The 20793-nt window shown below is 50.3% G+C and overlaps 1 protein-coding gene across 1 annotated transcript; it reads left to right on the forward strand.

Annotated features, from left to right (window-relative positions):
- Nucleotides 1-650: 650 nt before the first annotated feature.
- PRPF8 (pre-mRNA processing factor 8) lies at nucleotides 651-20766 on the forward strand. Its single transcript, XM_080563395.1, has 43 exons — nucleotides 651-788; nucleotides 921-1030; nucleotides 1108-1276; nucleotides 1927-2091; nucleotides 2193-2411; nucleotides 3009-3221; nucleotides 3498-3623; nucleotides 3702-3807; nucleotides 4771-4961; nucleotides 5152-5271; nucleotides 5342-5531; nucleotides 5846-5965; nucleotides 6294-6428; nucleotides 6540-6669; nucleotides 7058-7254; nucleotides 7367-7573; nucleotides 7661-7824; nucleotides 8191-8317; nucleotides 8441-8633; nucleotides 8960-9147; nucleotides 9361-9599; nucleotides 10141-10287; nucleotides 10546-10756; nucleotides 11089-11205; nucleotides 11292-11539; nucleotides 11733-11912; nucleotides 12393-12528; nucleotides 12769-12938; nucleotides 13241-13370; nucleotides 13550-13696; nucleotides 13922-14082; nucleotides 14709-14900; nucleotides 15496-15733; nucleotides 15982-16110; nucleotides 16702-16815; nucleotides 16959-17132; nucleotides 17376-17569; nucleotides 17921-18160; nucleotides 18244-18385; nucleotides 18739-18879; nucleotides 19209-19348; nucleotides 19552-19754; nucleotides 20445-20766. Exons 2-43 carry the CDS (start codon nucleotides 931-933, stop codon nucleotides 20597-20599), a joined length of 7008 nt encoding a protein of 2335 aa, XP_080419521.1. The 5' UTR covers nucleotides 651-788; nucleotides 921-930; the 3' UTR covers nucleotides 20600-20766.
- Nucleotides 20767-20793: the final 27 nt, after the last annotated feature.

Below are 20793 nucleotides of genomic sequence, written 5' to 3' on the forward strand. Positions count from 1 at the left end.
TGGAAATGAGGAGTCATTTCTTCTCAGAGAGGGCAGTCAGGCATTGGGACGGGTTGCCCAGGGAGGTGGTGGAGTCACCGCCCTGGGGGTGTTCAAGGAATGGGTGGGTGCGGTGCTTAGGGACGTGGTTTATCCCTGGGGGTGGTTAAGGGAAGGTTGGACGTGGTGCTTGGGGACACAGTTCAGCGGTGACATTGGTGGTAGGGGGGTGGTTGGACCAGATGACCCTGGAGGGCTTCTCCAACCCGAATGGTTTTAGGATTTTATGCCTGTGTTGGCACCGTTCCTGCCGCCACGCACCCCCTGCTTTGGGGGCGTCTCACAGCGGTGGCTTTGCAGCTCATGTGGGTGCGCGGGCACCGGGTGCGGGGCTGTCGTGAGGTAAGACAGCGGGGTCGGGACCAGGCAGCCCCCCCTGAGGGGACACGGGGAGAGGCCCCAAGCCCAGGAGCAGGGGCTGCAGGCCGCATCGCGCCCGTGATTGCCCAATCAGAGCCCGCTCCCGGCTGTCACCGCTCTCCCTCTCCACCAATCAAAACCAGCAGAGGGCGGGACCCTCCACCCCACCGGAAGCGTGCCCCCAGCACCGTTCCTTTTCCTTTCCCGCGCTTGGCCCCGCCTTCCCACCGTTTCCCGCACTCTGACGGGCTACGGCCGCTGTCCGTCAGGCTTTGCCAGCGCCGATTGGACAGACCTCCGGGCCGCGCGCCCCGCCCACATCCGGGACTCGGAGGCGCGGCGGCGGTGGGGCAGCGCCGCCATTGCGGGGGGGGGAGCGCGGGGCAGCGGTGAGGGGGGACCGGGGACCGGGGGGGGCCGTGAGGGGCCGGAGAGGGCCCGTGAGGGCCCGGAGAGGGCCCGGAGAGGGCCCGTGAGGGGGCCGGGACCCCGCCGTGAGCCTGTGGTGCGTCCCCCCGCAGGTCCGTCGCCATGGCCGCCGTCTTCCCGTACCGTGGGGCCTGCGCCCCGGTGCCCAGCCCGCTGGCGCCGCTGCCCGACTACATGTCTGAGGAGAAGCTGCAGGAGAAAGGTGGGTACGGCCGGCCGCGGCCTGCCGAGCGGGCCCGGCCCGGCCTGACGCCGTGCTGGGTTTCTCCGTCCCCGCAGCCCGCAAGTGGCAGCAGCTGCAGGCCAAGCGCTACGCCGAGAAGAGGAAATTCGGCTTCGTGGACGCGCAGAAGGAGGACATGCCCCCCGAGCACGTCCGCAAGATCATCCGTGACCACGGCGACATGACCAACAGGAAGTTCCGCCACGACAAGCGCGTCTACCTGGGGTACGGGACAGCCCCGCTCCCGAGTGATGCACCGGGAGCTGCTGCCGTGCTAAGGGTGCCCACTGGTTGCTGAAGGGAGAGCCCCCCTCCTTCTCTCAGTGTCGGCTGTGCACAGAAAGCAGCGTGGCAGCATGAGGAAGACAGGCCAGGCAGTTGCACTAGGATGGCAACGTGGAAGAGGATCAGCAAAGGAAGTTGTTGCTTTGTTTTTTTGAGAAAAAATACCGTGCTGAATCCTAAAAGGGGCTTGGGGGGGGGAGCGTGAAGTAGTCAGCTCGGTTTTGGATGGTTAGCACACACCATGAGTGCTTCTCCGTTTGGGTTCAGAGGACCATCTCGTGCAGATTGCGAGCTGTTGCGCTTAGGGTTACCCATAAAAACTCCTGTGAAAAATATTTTTGATAGGATGTTTTTAGCATATAACGATCTCTGTGAAAGCAACCAGTAGAAAACTTCCTGGTGATGTGATCAATGAAGTGCAAAAATAGAAAGGGAAGTTTGCGGTAATTTTACTGGAGGCCTTTATGAGCAGGTTAGCTGAGTAGTTTTCAGGACTGGTAAATGTACAAGTAATGGGGCTTCCAGCAGACAAATGGGTGTTTTTCCTGAGATCTCTTCCAACCATGATTTTCCTTGATTTCTGATTGCAGTGCTTTGAAGTACATGCCTCATGCTGTTCTGAAGCTCTTGGAGAACATGCCCATGCCGTGGGAGCAAATCAGAGACGTTCCAGTCTTGTACCATATCACAGGAGCCATCTCTTTTGTGAATGAGATTCCCTGGGTCATAGAGCCGGTGTACATCGCCCAGTGGGGGTAAGTGCTTTCTTCCTTAACCCTGGTGGGATCTTGTGAGCAAAGTCCCACGCTGATAACCCCAATAAAGGCAGTGCCTAACGGCCTCTGGTTTCTGCCAGGTCGATGTGGATTATGATGAGGCGAGAGAAGAGGGATAGGCGTCACTTCAAGAGGATGAGGTTCCCCCCGTTCGATGACGAGGAGCCACCTCTGGATTATGCCGATAACATCCTGGATGTGGAGCCCCTGGAAGCAATTCAGCTTGAGCTGGATCCAGAGGAAGATGCCCCTGTGCTAGACTGGTTCTACGACCACCAGCCACTGAAAGACAACAGGAAGTACGTAGCACAACCCAGTGAGGGGTTGGGAGTGGGATACAAACATTATGCACTACATAAATTACCTGTATTTATTGGTATATAACCTTTGCTTGTGCAACACTGGGCTCTGTGTGATGTTGGCATGGAGAGAATGCCTTTCTTCAAGGATAGGAGGGGGAATCTGACCACTGTAAAGCCATTCTTTGGTCTTCAGCTTCCAGGGAGGGCAAACAGAGCCTCTCTGTCCAGGCGGGTTGCTGCGCGGGTAATTGCTAAAGCTCTGATGTGTCTCACTGTGCCTGAGATGGAAACCTGGATTGTCTAGGGGGGATTTTAGTTGGTGTTTACTAAGAGCGCACTCACGAGAGGCTCCTGAATATGACTTCAGTTGTTGGTGCTTCAGTTTGAGGCGAGGAACTGGACAGTTGTAATCCGTAAAGGTCCTCAGCAATCCTGCGGCATCTCTTTCTGTCTAGGAGGAGGCAGGAGTTGGCTGTCCTAAATGATTTCTGCAAATGGCAGTCAGGGAAAGGTGTTAGGTTATTTCTGGTCCTTTGGTAAGGGACCAGTTGTCTTCTGGCTGTACAGTGAGCGTCCCGTTCTGTTCCTCTGCAGGTATGTCAATGGCTCCACGTACCAGCGGTGGCAGTTCACTCTGCCCATGATGTCCACGCTGTACCGGCTGGCCAATCAGCTGCTCACCGACCTGGTGGATGACAACTACTTCTATTTGTTTGACCTGAAAGCCTTCTTCACCTCCAAGGCACTGAACATGGCTATTCCTGGAGGTCCCAAGTTCGAGCCTCTCGTCAGAGATATCAATCTGCAGTAAGTGTTCGATTTTGGAGGAAAGATAAGTCGTTATCTGGGAAAGGGTCACGAGGGCTAATCTGTTACCACATGCCTTGCCTTGGGTGAGCTAATTCTGGGCGTTTGCTCAGTTTATCATTGCCTGTGATGTGCTTATTGCTTTAGACACTGAATGGTTGGTAGCATGAAGAGAAGGCTAAAGGAAAGGCGCAGATACTGCGTCTTCGGTCAGAAATGTTTGTGTTTCTGTCTTCTTGAATGCCGGTATGACAATTTCTTTTCCTCTCATTTGAGGGATGAAGACTGGAATGAATTTAATGACATCAACAAAATTATCATCAGGCAGCCCATCAGGACGGAGTATAAAATTGCTTTCCCTTATCTGTACAATAACCTGCCCCACCACGTCCACCTGACCTGGTAAGTGCAGCAGTCTCTAGAGTGGGGAGAGGAGAAGGAAGCCATCGGGACGCTCTGATAATTTGTTGTGTGTTGCAGGTATCATACTCCAAACGTTGTTTTCATTAAAACCGAAGATCCCGATCTCCCAGCTTTTTACTTCGATCCCCTGATCAACCCCATTTCACACAGACATTCTGTAAAGGTGAGTCGCTGTCCAGGAGAGCCTCTGATAAACTGTGTGTGTGGAGGTGTTTGGGCTATAGCATCTTTTTATAACCTTGTTTCTGATAATGGCACAGATACGTACGTATTTCAGGAGAAAACACAAGCCTTTCATTCCCAAAAAGAAAAATGTAGTTACTGTTTGTCTTCTTTGTAGTTGCACAAAGATGTTTTCTTTGGTCTCTAGGACAAAGCTCAACGCCTAAATAACAGTGTTGTTTTAGTATTGTCTGATAGGCTATTTATCTTTTCGGTTGCTCCATTCATGGAGCTGACATCTCCCTCAATTTACCCCTGTAACACCTAGCTCAGGGTCCAGTAGCCAGACTTCAGGGCCACGAAGATGATCAGGGGGCTGGAGCGCCTCTCCTGTGAAGGAAGGCTGAGGGAGCTGGGGCTGTTCAGCCTACAGAAGAGAAGGCTCCGGGGTGACCTCATTGCGGCTTTTCAGTACTTAAAGGGGGCTTAAAAAAAGATGGAGAGCAACTTCCTACTCAATCAGATACTGACAGGCCAAGGGGGGATGGTTTCAAACTAAAAGAGGGGAGATTTAGATTCGAAGTTAGGAAGAAATTCTTCAATCGGAGGGCGGTGAGGCACTGGAACAGGTTGCCCAGAGAGGCTGTGGGTGCCCCGTCCCTGGAGGTGTTCAAGACCAGGTTAGATGAGGCCCTGAGCAACCTGATCTAGTGGGTGGCGTCCCTGCCCATGGCAGGGGGTTGGAACTCAATCTCTAAGGTCCCTTCCAACCCATTCTGTGATTCTGTGATTCTATGACTTCGTTCCCAGCCCCGTTGGAACCTTGTAGAGTGTTTTTTGCTTCTCTGTTACTCAGCATTGTCACATGCCTTCTGTGATAACAAAAGTGTTTTTTACTTGGAAAACTTGGAAAAATGAACTGAAGCAACTAGGAAACGTGTGTTGTGTGTTCTCTGCATTTCAGAGTCAGGAACCATTGCCTGATGATGACGAAGAGTTTGAGTTACCAGAGTTTGTGGAACCTTTCCTGAAGGACACTCCACTCTATACAGACAACACAGCCAACGGCATTGCCCTGCTGTGGGCCCCACGGCCCTTCAACTTGAGGTCTGGGAGGACTCGGAGAGCTCTTGACATCCCACTGGTCAAAAACTGGTGAGTTTTCCCCAGGGGGAAGGGGTGTCCTAATGTTTGTGACGTTATTACGTTACAATTCAAATAAAACAAAGAGATCCTGTGGTGGGTGAGTGGCTGGCTTCTGGAGATTTCAGGAGACTTTCAGAAGACTTACCATTTTACAAGGAATGTGAGTTACCTGAAAATTTGAAATATGTTTTATCCCTAGGTATCGTGAGCATTGCCCAGCAGGCCAGCCCGTGAAAGTGCGAGTCTCCTACCAGAAGCTACTGAAGTACTATGTTCTGAATGCGCTCAAGCACAGGCCCCCCAAGGCCCAGAAGAAGAGGTAAGCGAGGGCCTGTTCAGGAGGAGCCGCTGTAGGGGACGCAGCTGATGATAGTCCTTTCTCTCTCCAGGTACCTGTTCCGCTCCTTCAAGGCTACAAAGTTCTTCCAGTCAACGAAGCTGGACTGGGTGGAAGTAGGCCTGCAGGTGTGTCGCCAGGGCTACAACATGCTGAACCTGCTGATCCACAGAAAGAACCTGAACTACCTTCACTTAGATTACAACTTCAACCTGAAGCCAGTGAAGACCCTCACCACCAAGGTATCAGCCTGTGTCCTATTCTACTCAAGAGTAAAGTATTCCTGAAGATTTTTAAGTAGCTGGTGTGGTAATAGTGAACATAGTGACTCAGTTGTTCAGTTGCTGTACGGACTGACCAAATTGGAGCTGTTTGACTCTTAGCTGGAGTTCAAGAAGCACTTGGACAATGTTCTCAGACATAGTCTGATTTTTTGGGTGGTCATGTGTGGAGCCGGGAGCTGGATTCAGTGATCCTTGTAGGTCTCTTCCAACTCGGGATATTCTAAGGTTCTTTGATTCTATGAAGTCCTGTATCTTTGTCTTTTCTCTTCCAGGAAAGGAAGAAATCCCGTTTCGGTAACGCTTTCCATCTGTGCCGAGAGGTTCTGCGGCTGACTAAACTGGTGGTGGACAGCCACGTCCAATACAGACTGGGAAATGTGGATGCGTTTCAGGTAGGCTTGATTCTTTCTTTTCCTTCTTTCCTTTTAAAGGTGGTGAGAGGAAGTTGAGAGAAGGAACGGAAAATCTGAATGTGCTTATATAGGATGCACAAAATGACCGTTGCAGTGTTAGGAAGTAGAGGGGAGCAATGAAAGCATGTGGTATTGTGCGGAATTCTGCTGTTAGCCTAGTTTATAAGAGTTGATGATTCCATGAGTGACTGGTAGGAGCTTTGCACAGCCTGATACACTCTACTCATAGCTGGGAAATAAGCCTGGCTTCTTGAGGCAATGTGTGTAGCGTTGATTGTTATCTCTGACTGTGCTCCTTGTGTTTCAGTTGGCAGACGGCTTGCAGTACATCTTTGCCCATGTGGGTCAGCTGACAGGAATGTACAGATACAAGTACAAACTGATGAGGCAGATTCGCATGTGCAAGGACCTGAAACATCTCATCTACTACAGGTTTAACACAGTAAGTTCCACTTTTCCAACGAGGTGGTGACCCCAAGTAAACTGACCAAGAGGGGATGGATTCTGGAGTGTCCGTAAATGACCTGCTGTTACCGTGCCTCTCTTCTTCCAGGGGCCTGTGGGCAAAGGTCCTGGCTGTGGCTTCTGGGCTCCGGGCTGGAGAGTGTGGCTGTTCTTCATGAGGGGCATCACGCCACTGCTGGAACGCTGGCTGGGGAATCTGCTAGCCAGGCAGTTTGAAGGTCAGCACACCCTGTAAATCTCGGACGTGGGAGGATTGTCTGCTAAAGATTAATACTGTTTACTTGCTAGCTTAAACTCAAGGTTTCTGTTTCAAGTCGTGATCTGTGTCCATGTTCTGTGTCAGTCCCAACAGCTATTGTCCTGCTTAGAGCTCTTACAAGACTAGTGCCCCCACAGTAGATTCTAAATGGAAGTGGAATTCTCTGATCCATAGCACTCTGGGATCGGTAGCCCCTGATCAATTATTCCAAACTCATCAGTAACGTTGTGGCAGTTAAACTTCTTCAGATACCCTGCACCTCTCTGCAGGACACTCCTTTAATACAAAGAAGAGGGGCACTGCCCTCTTCTAATGTCTGAACTGCTGAGGTACTTTGCTTTTTGCAGGCCGTCACTCAAAGGGTGTAGCAAAGACGGTCACAAAGCAGCGCGTGGAGTCTCACTTTGACCTGGAGCTGAGGGCAGCCGTTATGCATGACATTCTGGACATGATGCCAGAAGGGATCAAACAGAACAAAGCCAGAACCATCCTGCAGCATCTGAGCGAGGCTTGGCGGTGCTGGAAGGCCAATATCCCCTGGAAGGTAAGTCCCTCGCTTGGCCTTTCTTTTCAGCTCAATTATAACACCTCTTAGGGTGAACTGCTCTTATGAAGGTTCCCACTCCTGCTTCCCTCATGTTACTGTCCCTCCCCAGGTTCCTGGGCTGCCCACTCCTATTGAGAACATGATCCTGAGGTACGTGAAGGCAAAAGCTGACTGGTGGACAAATACAGCTCACTACAATAGAGAGCGTATCCGTCGGGGAGCCACTGTGGACAAGACTGTCTGTAAGAAGAATCTGGGCCGGCTGACCAGACTGTACTTGAAAGCTGAGCAGGAACGACAGCATAATTACTTGAAGGTACTTTTTGTCCTGCCTGAGGTTGCTTAAATTTGTGCTGTTTCCATAGGCAGGCTTTCACTGACTAATGTTGTTGTGGTTGTGCAGGATGGGCCTTACATCACAGCAGAAGAGGCTGTTGCTGTGTACACAACCACAGTGCACTGGCTGGAAAGCAGGAGGTTCTCACCCATTCCATTCCCACCTCTGTCCTACAAGCATGACACCAAGTTGCTCATATTAGCTCTGGAGAGGCTGAAGGAAGCTTACAGGTAAGCGTCGGGAAGTGATTACCTTCTGCCAAGGGTCAGACATCTGCACTGGGAAGGGCTTCTGAAAGTATTTTGTTGTCCATTATTCCTGGAGTTGAGTACACTGTAAAACTTACCCTGATGGACAGGTAAAGGCTGGAGGTTGTGGTACTGCCAAGGCTGCCTGGGGGTTCTTCATGACTCTGCCACTTGGGGAAAAACAATTCCATGTTTCTGGGGGCTGTTGGGCAGCTGGGGAATGTGGATTGTGAAGAATTAAAGATCTTGTCATAACCAACTTGGTTGATACTGTCTTTCATTGATTTAATGCTGTAGCCGTTAGTTTGTTCACGCTTGGGTGTGTGAGCTGTCCTTTCTCACTTTCAGTGTGAAATCTCGCCTGAATCAGTCGCAGAGGGAGGAGTTGGGCTTGATTGAACAGGCGTATGATAATCCTCATGAAGCTCTGTCCAGAATCAAACGACACCTTTTAACTCAGAGAGCCTTCAAGGAGGTGAGCGTCCTGGTCAAAGCCAGAGAATACTAAAAACTTACGCTGTGTGCTACCAAGACCATCTAGAGACTTCACAGGTGTTCTTTGTAAATACAGGCTTCAGCTTTGCCTTCTCTTTCTTAGGTGGGTATTGAGTTCATGGATCTCTACAGCCACTTGGTTCCTGTTTATGACGTTGAGCCCTTGGAGAAAATCACAGATGCTTATCTGGATCAGTACTTGTGGTACGAGGCTGATAAGCGAAGACTCTTCCCTCCTTGGATCAAACCTGCTGACACCGAACCTCCTCCCCTGTTAGTGTACAAGTGGTGCCAAGGTTAGTGAGGGCTTGTATTCCAGGATAAAATGAGTTTTGTTAATGTGAGCTTGCTGCTTAAGAATGCCCTTGCTAAGTTTTCATATTTGCAACTTTTAGACAATAGTACAGTTAGTTATTACGCTCAAAAGCTGTATTTTGTAGGTTAACCATAGCATTTGTGGTTGATTGTGTATTTCTGTTTCAATTTCTGGATAGACTGCAGGGAACAGAGGCTGCAAATCAGGTGTTACAGGAAACATGCTGACTTTCATGCCCAGAATGGTGCTTCTGCACTCCAAGAACTGCCTTGTCAGCTAACGTGACATGCTTGTTTGTCTCTTCAGGCATTAATAACCTGCAGGATGTTTGGGAAACAAGTGAAGGTGAATGCAATGTCATGCTGGAATCTCGATTTGAGAAGATGTATGAAAAGATTGACCTGACGTTGCTCAACAGGCTGTTGCGTCTCATTGTTGATCACAACATCGCTGACTACATGACAGCCAAAAACAACGTGGTGATCAACTACAAGGTGATGATTACTGTCAGAAAATGGGGGTGTGGACTGTAAAATTCAGAGGTTTGAGACCCATGGGTAGGAGCGGGGGCACAAGGTTTGGCAGAGAAGGAAGTGATGAGGGAGTAAGGAAACCCTACTGGGTCCTGCTGAAAAGCAGCTGCTCACGTGAAGGTTTTTGGTGTATTGTGCCAGTCAGGTTCTCACACTTTTCCTTCTTTTACTCAGGACATGAATCACACCAACTCCTATGGGATTATTCGTGGGCTGCAGTTTGCTTCCTTCATTGTCCAGTATTACGGGCTTGTGATGGACCTGCTGGTGCTGGGTCTGCACCGTGCCAGCGAAATGGCTGGGCCTCCCCAGATGCCAAATGACTTCCTCAGCTTCCAAGACATTGCAACCGAGGTGGCCCATCCCATCCGCCTTTTCTGCAGATACATCGACCGCATTCACATCTTCTTCAGGTGAGAGCTCGCTGGGGCCCTGCCTTCCTCTGCTTAACTTTTGCTCAGGCGTCTTGCAGCGGATGTTGTGAAAGCAGGAATTAGTATGCTTCTACTCCAGGCTTTTTTTCCCCTCTGCTAAGAAATATTGGGAATACTTGAATTAACAGATTTTCTAGAAAAACTGGGTGTCCAAATGCCTCCTCTTGGTTTCCCAGTTCACCATATTAAGAGGAGAGCTTTTCCACAGCTTCACTGAACCAGCAGAAAAGCAGCATCAAAAGTCAAATTCATTTTCCATTGCTAAATAAGCCTCTTGGGGCTTCCTAGCAAGTGGATGTAACGTTTTATGTCTGTTCATGGAAAGATAACCCAGTCAAGGGTTGGTCTGTGCTAACGAAACTGAAGTCCCTTTCGGTGGGAAGATGCAGGAATTTGATAGTTAGCTTCAGACATGCTACAGCAATCAGCTTGTCCATAAGCAGGTCCTTATCTTTGTGGGCAGACTGGTGGTGTGACATGATGGTCGTATAACTCCAGTTCCCCTTCTGTGCGTTTCCAGGTTTACAGCAGATGAGGCAAGAGACTTGATTCAGCGCTACCTGACAGAGCATCCAGATCCCAACAACGAGAACATCGTAGGCTACAACAACAAGAAGTGCTGGCCCCGGGATGCTCGGATGCGCCTCATGAAACATGACGTCAACCTGTAAGTGCTGCAACCTGGAAAAAAACAAGGAGCGGGGTGGTGGGGAAATTAGTTGTGATAAATAAGTGTTGAAGCCCAGCAGGCAGGTGCTCGGGAAAAAGAAAGTAAGATGAAATGAGGAGGTTTGTGCCATAATTCTGACAGCGGATGATGGATGTGAGAGACTGTGGTGCTAAGAAAGCCCTGAAAACTTGCGCAGTTTGTATTTCACCGTGGTAACAGACAGCCTGGCCTCACTGTGCGTGCCTTGTTTTTCAGGGGTCGTGCTGTGTTCTGGGATATCAAGAACCGCCTGCCTCGATCAGTCACCACAGTACAATGGGAGAACAGCTTCGTCTCCGTTTACAGCAAGGATAACCCCAATTTGTTGTTTAACATGTGTGGTTTTGAGTGCCGTATTTTGCCCAAATGTCGCACCAGCTACGAGGAGTTCACCCACAAGGACGGTGTCTGGAACCTGCAGAACGAGGTAGAGTGAGAGTTAGGCTGGGAGAGGAGGCCCTGCTGGGACCCCTGGCATCAGAGCAGTGCTTACACTTGCTGGGGGGGGATGCCTGGCAGCATGCATTTGCCAGCTGTGTTCCTGGGACCGTTGGCAGGTAGAGCTAAAATGAACGCAGTGAGGGATGGGGAATTCTTGGTCGGGGATGAGGGGGGATCCAAAACTGTAGAGGTTCTATTCAGCGTGTTGCCTTCCATGTTCCATAAACCCCTGATGGCAAAAACTGACCTTTCTGCTTACCTTGTCTGTACTGGACGGAGGGCTCCCGGGAAGGAACTGACAGCCCTGTGCTCTTGCAGGTCACCAAGGAGCGCACAGCCCAGTGCTTCCTGCGTGTGGACGATGAGTCCATGCAGAGGTTTCACAACAGAGTGAGGCAGATCCTCATGGCCTCTGGCTCTACAACCTTCACTAAGGTAAGGTGGGAGAAAGATGTGTAAGAGAGCTTTCTGCAGATGCTTGGGGAGCAGGCTGAGAACCGATCCCTTGTTTTCCTTCCTAGATTGTCAACAAGTGGAACACGGCTCTGATTGGCCTGATGACGTATTTCCGGGAAGCTGTTGTAAATACTCAGGAGCTGCTTGATTTGCTGGTGAAGTGTGAGAACAAAATCCAGACTCGAATCAAAATTGGGCTGAATTCCAAGATGCCTAGCCGTTTTCCACCGGTGGTGTTTTACACCCCTAAAGAGCTGGGAGGGCTGGGCATGCTCTCCATGGGCCACGTTCTCATCCCACAGTCTGACCTGAGGTGAGTTGTGCTGCCCTGTCCTAAACACCCACATGGTTTGCGTGTTCTGTTGAATAATTCTTTGCCATAAAAATATCTGAGAATGCTAAAGTGTGACTTGTTAAAGAGAGAGGTTGCCTTTACAGTAGGTCATGGCAACGTGACTTGCGATGTCCCATTGCTCCCCCCTCACTCTTCTGCCTCTCTGCTCCAGGTGGTCCAAGCAGACAGACGTCGGCATTACTCACTTCCGCTCAGGAATGAGTCATGAGGAGGACCAGCTCATCCCAAATTTGTACCGTTACATCCAGCCATGGGAGAGTGAATTCATCGACTCTCAGAGAGTATGGGCAGAATATGCCCTCAAGCGACAAGAGGCTATAGCCCAGAACAGGTACGTTTCCGTGTGCAATCACGTCTCAGCTGGGCAGGAGCAGGCAGCGGTGTGAGGTCTGGTACTGTCTCAGGGTTCTGCAGACCTTGCTGTGTCTGTGATATATGTTACAGGCTGCCTGCAGAGCTGCAGTCTTACCTCTGGAGGAGGCATGGGCTCTGCAAACAGATAGTACACCCATGGCACAGTTTAAGATAAATGATACGCCAGATGGTGCCAGGAAAAGCTGACATCAGACCCATTTGCACAGCTAGTTCTGCTCACTTACAAGGGCAAGCTTTTCCTTTCGGCTGTTTGACATCGGCCTGTTCATAGTGAAAGCTGTGGACGCTTTGAGCCTCTGAGTGCTTGGCATTTTAGAACCTCCTGCCAGAGCCCTGAGGTCTGTATCATTTCTGTGATCTCATCAACTGAAATATTCATTAATGCGTTGTCATAAAAGGGAGAGGTAACAAAGCGTGGGGGCTTTTTTTTCTTCAGGCGTCTGACGCTGGAGGATCTGGAGGACTCATGGGACAGGGGGATTCCTCGTATAAACACGCTTTTCCAGAAGGACCGGCACACCCTAGCGTACGATAAAGGATGGAGGGTCAGGACTGACTTCAAACAGTATCAGGTATTGACAGGGAAATTTCCCTGGCTGACTGTGACATTCAGACTTCATCTTAGATTCTGCCCAGTCTGCATTGCCCACTAGTACTGACTAAACTCATCTTGTAAATGAGCTGTGTCTTCCAGGACAGAGTATATAAGGTTTTTTACTTGTTAGCTGGCATCATCATCTTGGTTCCTAGAATTAACATGGCACAGTTAAGTGATCTCAGTACAAAGCTGCTCACTTGCGGGCTGTTCGCAGGTCCTGAAACAGAACCCGTTCTGGTGGACCCATCAGCGCCACGACGGGAAGCTCTGGAACCTGAACAACTACCGCACGGATATGATCCAGGCACTTGGTGGAGTGGAGGGCATCCTGGAGCACACTCTCTTCAAGGGCACTTACTTCCCCACGTGGGAGGGTCTGTTCTGGTAAGGGAAACCTTGATCTGGCCTTGTCGAGCAAACTGGAGCTTAGTGGTGCACCAGGAGGAGTTCTTGGCTCAAGCTGTACTGATTCTGCTGCGAGCATGTTCTGTTTTCCAGAAGTGCATTGTATAGCTCAGTTGTGAGGGTACCCGGAATTGTGCTGTAACTGAATTTTCACATGTGAATCCACGGAAATTTATTTCCCTGGAGCAGTCTTTCTCACTCCTGGTGTGCTTGTTCCTTGCCTCTATTATATATGGTGCATGGCAGTCAGCTGTGATGACGCGACTGATTGTCATTTCTAGGGAGAAGGCCAGTGGCTTTGAGGAGTCCATGAAGTGGAAGAAGCTGACAAATGCCCAGAGATCTGGTTTGAATCAAATTCCAAACAGAAGATTCACTCTGTGGTGGTCTCCTACCATTAACAGAGCCAATGTAAGTATCTGGAGCTTGCCTGTAGAAACTTCTGCTGAGTTGAGAGCAGTCAACTAATCCTTCAGAACTCCTCTTGCAGATGAACTGTAGATGTAAGCCTCCTCAACAGGAGCAATTCTGTTTTCTAAACTTGACCAGTTGTGCCGTTGCCTGTTCTCACAGCTGTTTTTCCTTTGCAGGTGTATGTTGGGTTTCAGGTGCAGCTGGATTTGACAGGTATCTTTATGCATGGCAAGATCCCCACGCTGAAGATTTCTCTCATTCAGATTTTCCGAGCTCACTTGTGGCAAAAGATCCATGAGAGCATTGTAATGGATTTGTGTCAGGTGAGCAGAATGTTAACTTGGTTTGTTTCTGTGTGGTGCAGACATGCTCCTTGTGTACCAACAGCCTCCTGCTCACAACAGTAGGAAGGCTACTCCTCCTGCAATTCGATAGAGAAGTGGAGGAAACCTAGATTTTCCTGGGCATCTGCCTAGGTCCATGCTGAGGATAGACTCTTTTAGCTAGACTGCTTGGACACAACTCACCTTTGACTGACTTTTCCACAGGTGTTTGATCAAGAGCTGGATGCTCTGGAGATTGAGACAGTGCAGAAAGAGACAATCCATCCCAGGAAGTCGTACAAGATGAATTCCTCATGTGCAGATATCCTTCTCTTTGCTTCCTATAAGTGGAATGTGTCACGTCCGTCATTGCTTGCGGATTCCAAGTAAGTGCTTCCCTTTATCTCGACCTCGATCTAGCTGCAGAGAAGAGCTGCTGAGGCTGTCGTCCTGAGCTAAAGGCCCTCTCTCTTGGGCACCTTTGGTTTTCTTTGGGGACCCAGAAGGACACAGTCACACCTGGCAAAGTGCAGGGCTAGTTTGTGTGGATGGTTGGTGCACCTCTAGCACCGCCTTCTGGAAAACATGAAGAGCATCTCTGCTGCTCTTCCCTCTTCCGTGTGCCCTTTACCATGAGCCCAAGCTCAGGAGCTCTGAATAGTTCTTCAGGAAACTCCGGGGAACAGTGCCATCCTGGGACCACAGTGTGGAGTAAAATGACACTTATCTGCATCTGTGCTGTGTTCACTTAATTGAATCCTCAGCAGACGTTCCCTGGGATAGATGATGCTCGTTGTGCAGTAGATGAGTAGCCGTGTAGCATTATTAACAGCTTCTGCATTCAGAAGCTGTGTGAAGAGAGCAGTGGAAACCTTGTTTTCAGGAACGTATGCAGATAGCAGCTGGCTTCAGTGATCAGATTTGGTAGCAGTTACTCTCTGCCAAAGAGATACGCAGCAACTGCCTGAGAGTTTTGTGCCAGATAAATTATTCTGGCTTGCTTTTTCCTTAGAGATGTGATGGACAGCACCACCACTCAGAAGTACTGGATTGATATCCAGCTGCGCTGGGGAGATTACGATTCCCATGATATTGAGCGCTACGCAAGAGCCAAGTTCCTGGACTACACTACAGACAACATGAGTATCTATCCATCTCCCACAGGTGTGCTCATTGCCATCGATCTGGCCTATAACTTGCACAGGTAAGATCTGCACCGTCTGCATTTTAACTGTAATTGGTAGTTCCTGGATGGGTCTTAGCGCGACTCTGAACTGGGCTGCAGTCCAGGCAAGAGTGTGAGGGAAGGAGGCAGAAGCTGGAGGTACGCACTGAATGGGATGAGGCACCTAGGCAGCTCCGTCAGGTTGCCTGATGTCTGCTGTAACAATGGTTCAGTCCTCCCAGTTCACTAATGGGTTGTTTTCTTAGGGGATCTCTGCCAGACTCCTGCTGGAGTTCAGGGACAGGCCTTGTTTAAAAGCTGTCTGCTAAAGTGGGCAACTGTTCTTCCCTGGGGGGGAACTAGGGCTGTATGTCACCTAAAGCAGACTTCTCCAGTGGGCCAATTAGAGAAGATGCAGCTTTTCTGGGACTGCAACTTGTGCGTGCTCTGGCTTCCCGCTGAGAGGAAGTGTAGGGAAAAGCTATAGGTGAACAGCTCCAAGGACATCACAAGAGAAGTTAGTAATCAGCCTGCAGAAAGGTGCCTGGTTGCTGCACGGCAAGACTCGTGCATAGCTGTTGTTGCTTCACCTTAGAGCTGGCGGCAACAACTGTTTGTCTGTTTTCCTCTTCAGTGCTTACGGGAACTGGTTCCCTGGGAGCAAACCTCTGATCCAGCAGGCTATGGCCAAAATTATGAAGGCAAATCCTGCGCTGTATGTGTTGAGAGAGCGAATCCGCAAGGGGTTGCAGCTGTACTCATCTGAGCCCACAGAACCATACCTTTCCTCTCAGAACTATGGAGAGCTCTTCTCCAACCAGATCATCTGGTTTGTGGACGACACCAACGTGTACAGAGTGACCATTCACAAGGTGAGGCCAGGGGTGCACCTTCAGGGGGAAGGAACGAGGACCGTAAATGTCCTTTGCTGGGGATGATCGTGGAGGCATGCATGATGGAAAACTAGGAATCAGCATGGACCCTTTTTTTTTGCAGCATGCACAGAGCAGCTCTTGAGTTTCCAGTACAGTTCTTGCTCAAAGCATGTGGCGAGTCAGTTGTTGTGTAAGTGTGTGTGTAGGCTGTATTCATCTCACTCTACTTTCACTTGCTTCCTCAGACTTTTGAAGGGAATTTGACCACAAAACCCATCAATGGAGCCATTTTCATCTTCAATCCCAGGACCGGACAGCTCTTCCTGAAGATCATCCATACATCTGTGTGGGCAGGACAGAAACGTCTCGGACAGGTGGGGCCTGTCTGCTTTTTGTGCGTTGTGCAGTGAGGCACGGCTGGGCTCTGGTTTCTTGGAATATACAGTTGAGTAGAAAGCATCATGAGGGTGTTTAGCTTCCTGCCACTCAACAGATTTGGAGCTCCAATTGCCAGTGTGTAACCTGTGCTCTGGCAAGCGTTTGCTTGGGATAAAGAAGTAAGAATGCAGGCGTTGATGTTGCAAGGTTTTTGAGGCTCTGGGGTGTAAAGAGCCTATGTCGACCAGCAGGACTTGAGAAACAGTGCTGTGCTGACTGTTACAGCAAATCCCATTGCTCTTGGACGAACATCCAGTGCAGCGAAAAGACACTGAGGTTGTGAAGCCAGGGAGGTGGTGTAATCAGCTGTTTTTTCTCAGCCAGTCAGGAGTAACTGAGCTTCAGGAATGGGAACTGCCCTCTGTGATCAGTGAGAGGGAAATGCTCGGCCTTGTCACTGATCTGAAACAAGCCATACATTTCTGATGTATTTTTAGGATTTGGTTTGAGCCTCTCTCATTCTCAGAAGTATGGAGACTTTGCTGTTAGCAGGGAGATATTCTTCTAACCCTGCTGTCTTTTTATAGCTGGCCAAGTGGAAGACTGCTGAAGAAGTGGCTGCCTTGATTCGATCGCTTCCCGTGGAGGAGCAGCCTAAACAGATCATAGTGACTCGAAAGGGCATGTTGGACCCACTTGAGGTAACAAGGAGCACGCTGTTGTTTGGGGACATTGTAAAATCTTTGGGAGGTTGCAGTACAGTTCTGTGTTCCCGTGAAAGTCTTAATCTGGACCAGTGTTCTCCAATGGCTGTGAGTTAATTCCTCTTCTCAATAAACTCCAGGTGCACTTGCTGGATTTCCCCAATATTGTGATCAAAGGCTCAGAGTTGCAGCTGCCTTTCCAGGCCTGTCTGAAAGTGGAGAAGTTTGGTGATCTCATCCTGAAGGCTACTGAACCCCAGATGGTTCTCTTCAATCTCTATGATGACTGGCTGAAAACCATCTCTTCCTACACGGTGAGGACATGCATAGTCTGTACTTTGCTTTGCCACTGTTACACAAACCGAAAGCCAAGGTTTCAGAAGTCCTTCCCTGTACTTTTCTCAAGAGCACTTGCTCTTGATCTGTGTGGATTTTTCTTCAGATTGATTCCACTGGCACTTCTCATGTATTGTCGGTGTGCCCGAACAGAGGAGTGGTGTGAAAGGGAAAAAAAACAGTGCATTTTCTGACTAGCTGCGTCTTTTTTCTTCTCTAAGGCATTCTCCCGCCTGATTCTGATTCTCCGGGCACTACATGTGAATAATGATCGAGCCAAAGTGATTCTGAAACCAGACAAGACAACCATAACAGAGCCTCACCACATCTGGCCAACCCTGACAGACGAGGAATGGATCAAGGTGGAGGTGCAGCTGAAAGATCTGATCCTTGCTGACTATGGCAAGAAGAACAAGTAAGCCACTGTCCTGCTGCAGTAATCCTGTCAGCCTTTCCTTCCTGCTCTAAATACTGTGTGGCCTGAGCACTCCTTGTGCGGATAGAAGACTTTGAAAGGCTTTTGGCAATGAACTGTCAGATTCGTGGGGAAATTGGTTATATTAGCCTCTTTCTGGAAAGGCAGATAAAAATACTTGATCTGTGATTTCTGACCTGTGCATCGTGTGATTTGGTCCTTCCTCTTGTCTAAAACATTGTGATTTCATTTTTTGTAGTGCCCTGACTGTGTGTTCCAAGCTTGTGCCTTGGTGAGAAGGGTCCGGCATGTATTTTGAGGTGCCTGACTTGAGTGAATTTTATTTTCCAGTGTGAATGTTGCTTCCCTGACACAATCGGAGATCCGAGACATTATCCTGGGCATGGAGATCTCTGCCCCCTCTCAGCAGAGGCAACAGATTGCAGAAATTGAGAAGCAAACCAAGGAGCAGTCGCAACTGACAGCCACGCAGACCCGGACCGTTAACAAACATGGGGATGAAATCATCACCTCCACAACCAGCAACTACGAAACCCAGACTTTCTCCTCCAAGACTGAGTGGCGAGTCAGGTAGGAAGACGGACAGCAGTGGAAAAGGTCAGAGTGCTCAGGAAGGACCTGTGCGCCCTGTAATAATTGTCTCCTCTTCACAGAGCAATTTCAGCTGCCAATCTCCACCTGAGAACGAACCACATTTACGTTTCATCGGACGATATAAAGGAAACAGGCTACACGTACATTCTTCCCAAGAACGTGTTGAAGAAATTCATCTGCATCTCAGATCTGCGGGCCCAGGTGAGCGTGCTGGAGTCTGTTGTAGTGGTTCTTCATGCTGCTGGGTCACGCGCCGGTCCTGGGCAGTCAGCTCCAAGGGTGAAGGGCTTGGGAGCCTGTTGCTGTCTCTAGGCTGAAGGTAGACACCGGTGATATTGGCTGAGCGCATTTAAGTTCTAGCCAGGTCCTGAAGGCTCCCTGTGGCCACACTTGGGGAGAAACTCAGCACAGAACAAAACTACGCTCTTCCCTTCTAGTGAGGACCTGCTGAACAAGAGATACCTGCCACAGGACCTAAGGACAGGCCCACTGACTCTTACATGGTTACAGGGAGGTCTCTTCTGGGCTCATAAAGCGGGTTTTTGTGTTCCTAGATTGCCGGTTACCTGTACGGAGTGAGCCCTCCTGACAACCCCCAAGTGAAGGAGATTCGGTGCATCGTGATGGTGCCCCAGTGGGGAACACACCAGACAGTGCATCTCCCGGGGCAGCTGCCGCAGCACGAGTATCTCAAGGTGAGCTGAGCTGCTCCTGGGGATGGTGGAAGACCACAGTCTCCGTAACAGAGACCTAAGGCGATGGGAGAGTCTTGCTGCCACGCTCAGCTCTGATGCACTTGCCTCAGTTACCTCTGCAGGGTGCCCTTGCTCTGTTGTGGATGTGGGGCTTCAGTGGCTCAGCCTGAAGTCCGCCTGATCTGGGATAAGGTGGAAGGGAGAAGCCTTTAGTCCCCGTGTACCTTGTACCGTGCTTGAAGCTGTCTTATTTTTAAACAGCTTTTGCTTCTCTCCTGGCTTTCGGTTTCTTTTTGTAAAGTAACTGATTTTCACTTTCTTTTTACCAGGAAATGGAACCTCTCGGGTGGATTCACACCCAGCCAAATGAGTCCCCGCAGCTGTCACCACAGGATGTCACCACCCATGCCAAGGTCATGGCTGACAACCCCTCCTGGGACGGGGAGAAGACCATCATCATCACCTGCAGGTGAGAGGCAGCGGGGCTTCTGTGTGTCCCCTCTGCCAGGGCAGAGAGAAGCCAGGCTGCTGAGGGGGCCTGTGGGCGCAGCTCTTGGGAACGTGCTGAAGTCTCGAACTAAAAATTCGTCAGAAAGGGGGCATTTGCTCATTTTTCGTTTCCCTCTGTCCCAAATTAATCTGACTTGCATCATCTCTCTGCTATCCTTTCAGTTTCACGCCAGGCTCCTGCACCCTGACAGCCTACAAACTGACTCCGAGCGGCTACGAGTGGGGCAGGCAGAACACAGACAAAGGGAACAACCCCAAGGGCTACCTGCCATCCCACTACGAGAGGGTGCAGATGCTGCTCTCAGACCGCTTCCTCGGCTTCTTCATGGTTCCAGCGCAAGGGTCCTGGAACTACAACTTCATGGGTGAGCCCCGGGAAGGGGACAGGAAGGGAGGCAACGTGAACAGCTTGGGCAGGAGAAGGAAATGGCTCCTTCAGGGAAGCATTCCTCACATGTTGTGAAGCTTGACCTTCCTCTGAGCAGCTGGCAGGGATACTAGCTTTGTGGTCTGACCTTTCCTTGGTACCAGTGCAGGGATGTCAGTTCTTAATGATTTGAGGCAGCAAGAGAGCAAACTCTGATGCGGGGGAGAAATCAGACGTGAGACCATTTTGTGTTTCTGGACTGTAGTGTCTGGTGTATTGCCACTGAATAATTAATATCTGTCAGGCAGAAGAGATGATGATGGGAGAGGGAAGCTGTGCCCAGCGGGGGGGGTAGCAGGGGGCCCTGGTAGGAGGACATGAGCTTGGGGAACCATAGCTGCAGAAGGGGTCAGGAAATGAGGAGACTGGCAGACAACATGCTCGACTTATTCTACAGGAAAGTGCTGGGGGGGCATTTTAAGTCTCTGGGGGAGGGAGCCATGGAACACACAGTGTGGAGACTTGTGGATTTAAAACTTCTTGCATGCTCTGCTTAAGAATCCTCTTGGGAGGGCAGAGGGCTTCGTTAAGCTCCTGATTGATGGGGGAAGGCAGGAAGGGCTTTCAGAGGGGTACGGGTGGGAGCTGAAGGCGGAGGCGCTGGCTCAGCTGCGACTCTCTCTTCCAGGTGTTCGCCACGACCCCAACATGAAGTACGAGCTGCAGCTCGCCAACCCCAAGGAGTTTTACCACGAAGTCCATCGCCCCTCTCACTTCCTCAACTTCGCCCTGCTGCAGGAGGGGGAGGTTTACTCCGCCGACCGGGAGGACCTCTACGCCTAGCCCTGCTACCCCCGGCACTCTTAGTACTGTTGATATTCAACAGCCTCTCCCTGCTTTTCCCGTGCTCACACCTCCCTCGTCCCCCGTCTACCCCGCACGCGATGTCTCGGTGGTTGTACCGTCTGTAGAGTGGCTTTAATAAATCCTTTTTTTTTTTTTTAACCAAGGTGAACGCCTCGCTAGGGCGGCCCCGG

Source organism: Anser brachyrhynchus (genome assembly GCF_964034855.1).
Source record: "Anser brachyrhynchus genome assembly, chromosome: 20".
In the NCBI taxonomy this organism is placed as follows: domain Eukaryota; kingdom Metazoa; phylum Chordata; class Aves; order Anseriformes; family Anatidae; genus Anser; species Anser brachyrhynchus.

Bases quoted from the DNA above. Each gene is read 5' to 3' on its own strand.
- PRPF8 (XM_080563395.1), top strand. From the start codon at position 931: ATGGCCGCCGTCTTCCCGTACCGTGGGGCCTGCGCCCCGGTGCCCAGC. The intron at 6,670-7,057 runs GTCAGCACACCC...TGCTTTTTGCAG, and splicing joins GCTAGCCAGGCAGTTTGAAG to GCCGTCACTCAAAGGGTGTA. The intron at 15,734-15,981 runs GTGAGGCCAGGG...TTGCTTCCTCAG, and splicing joins ACAGAGTGACCATTCACAAG to ACTTTTGAAGGGAATTTGAC.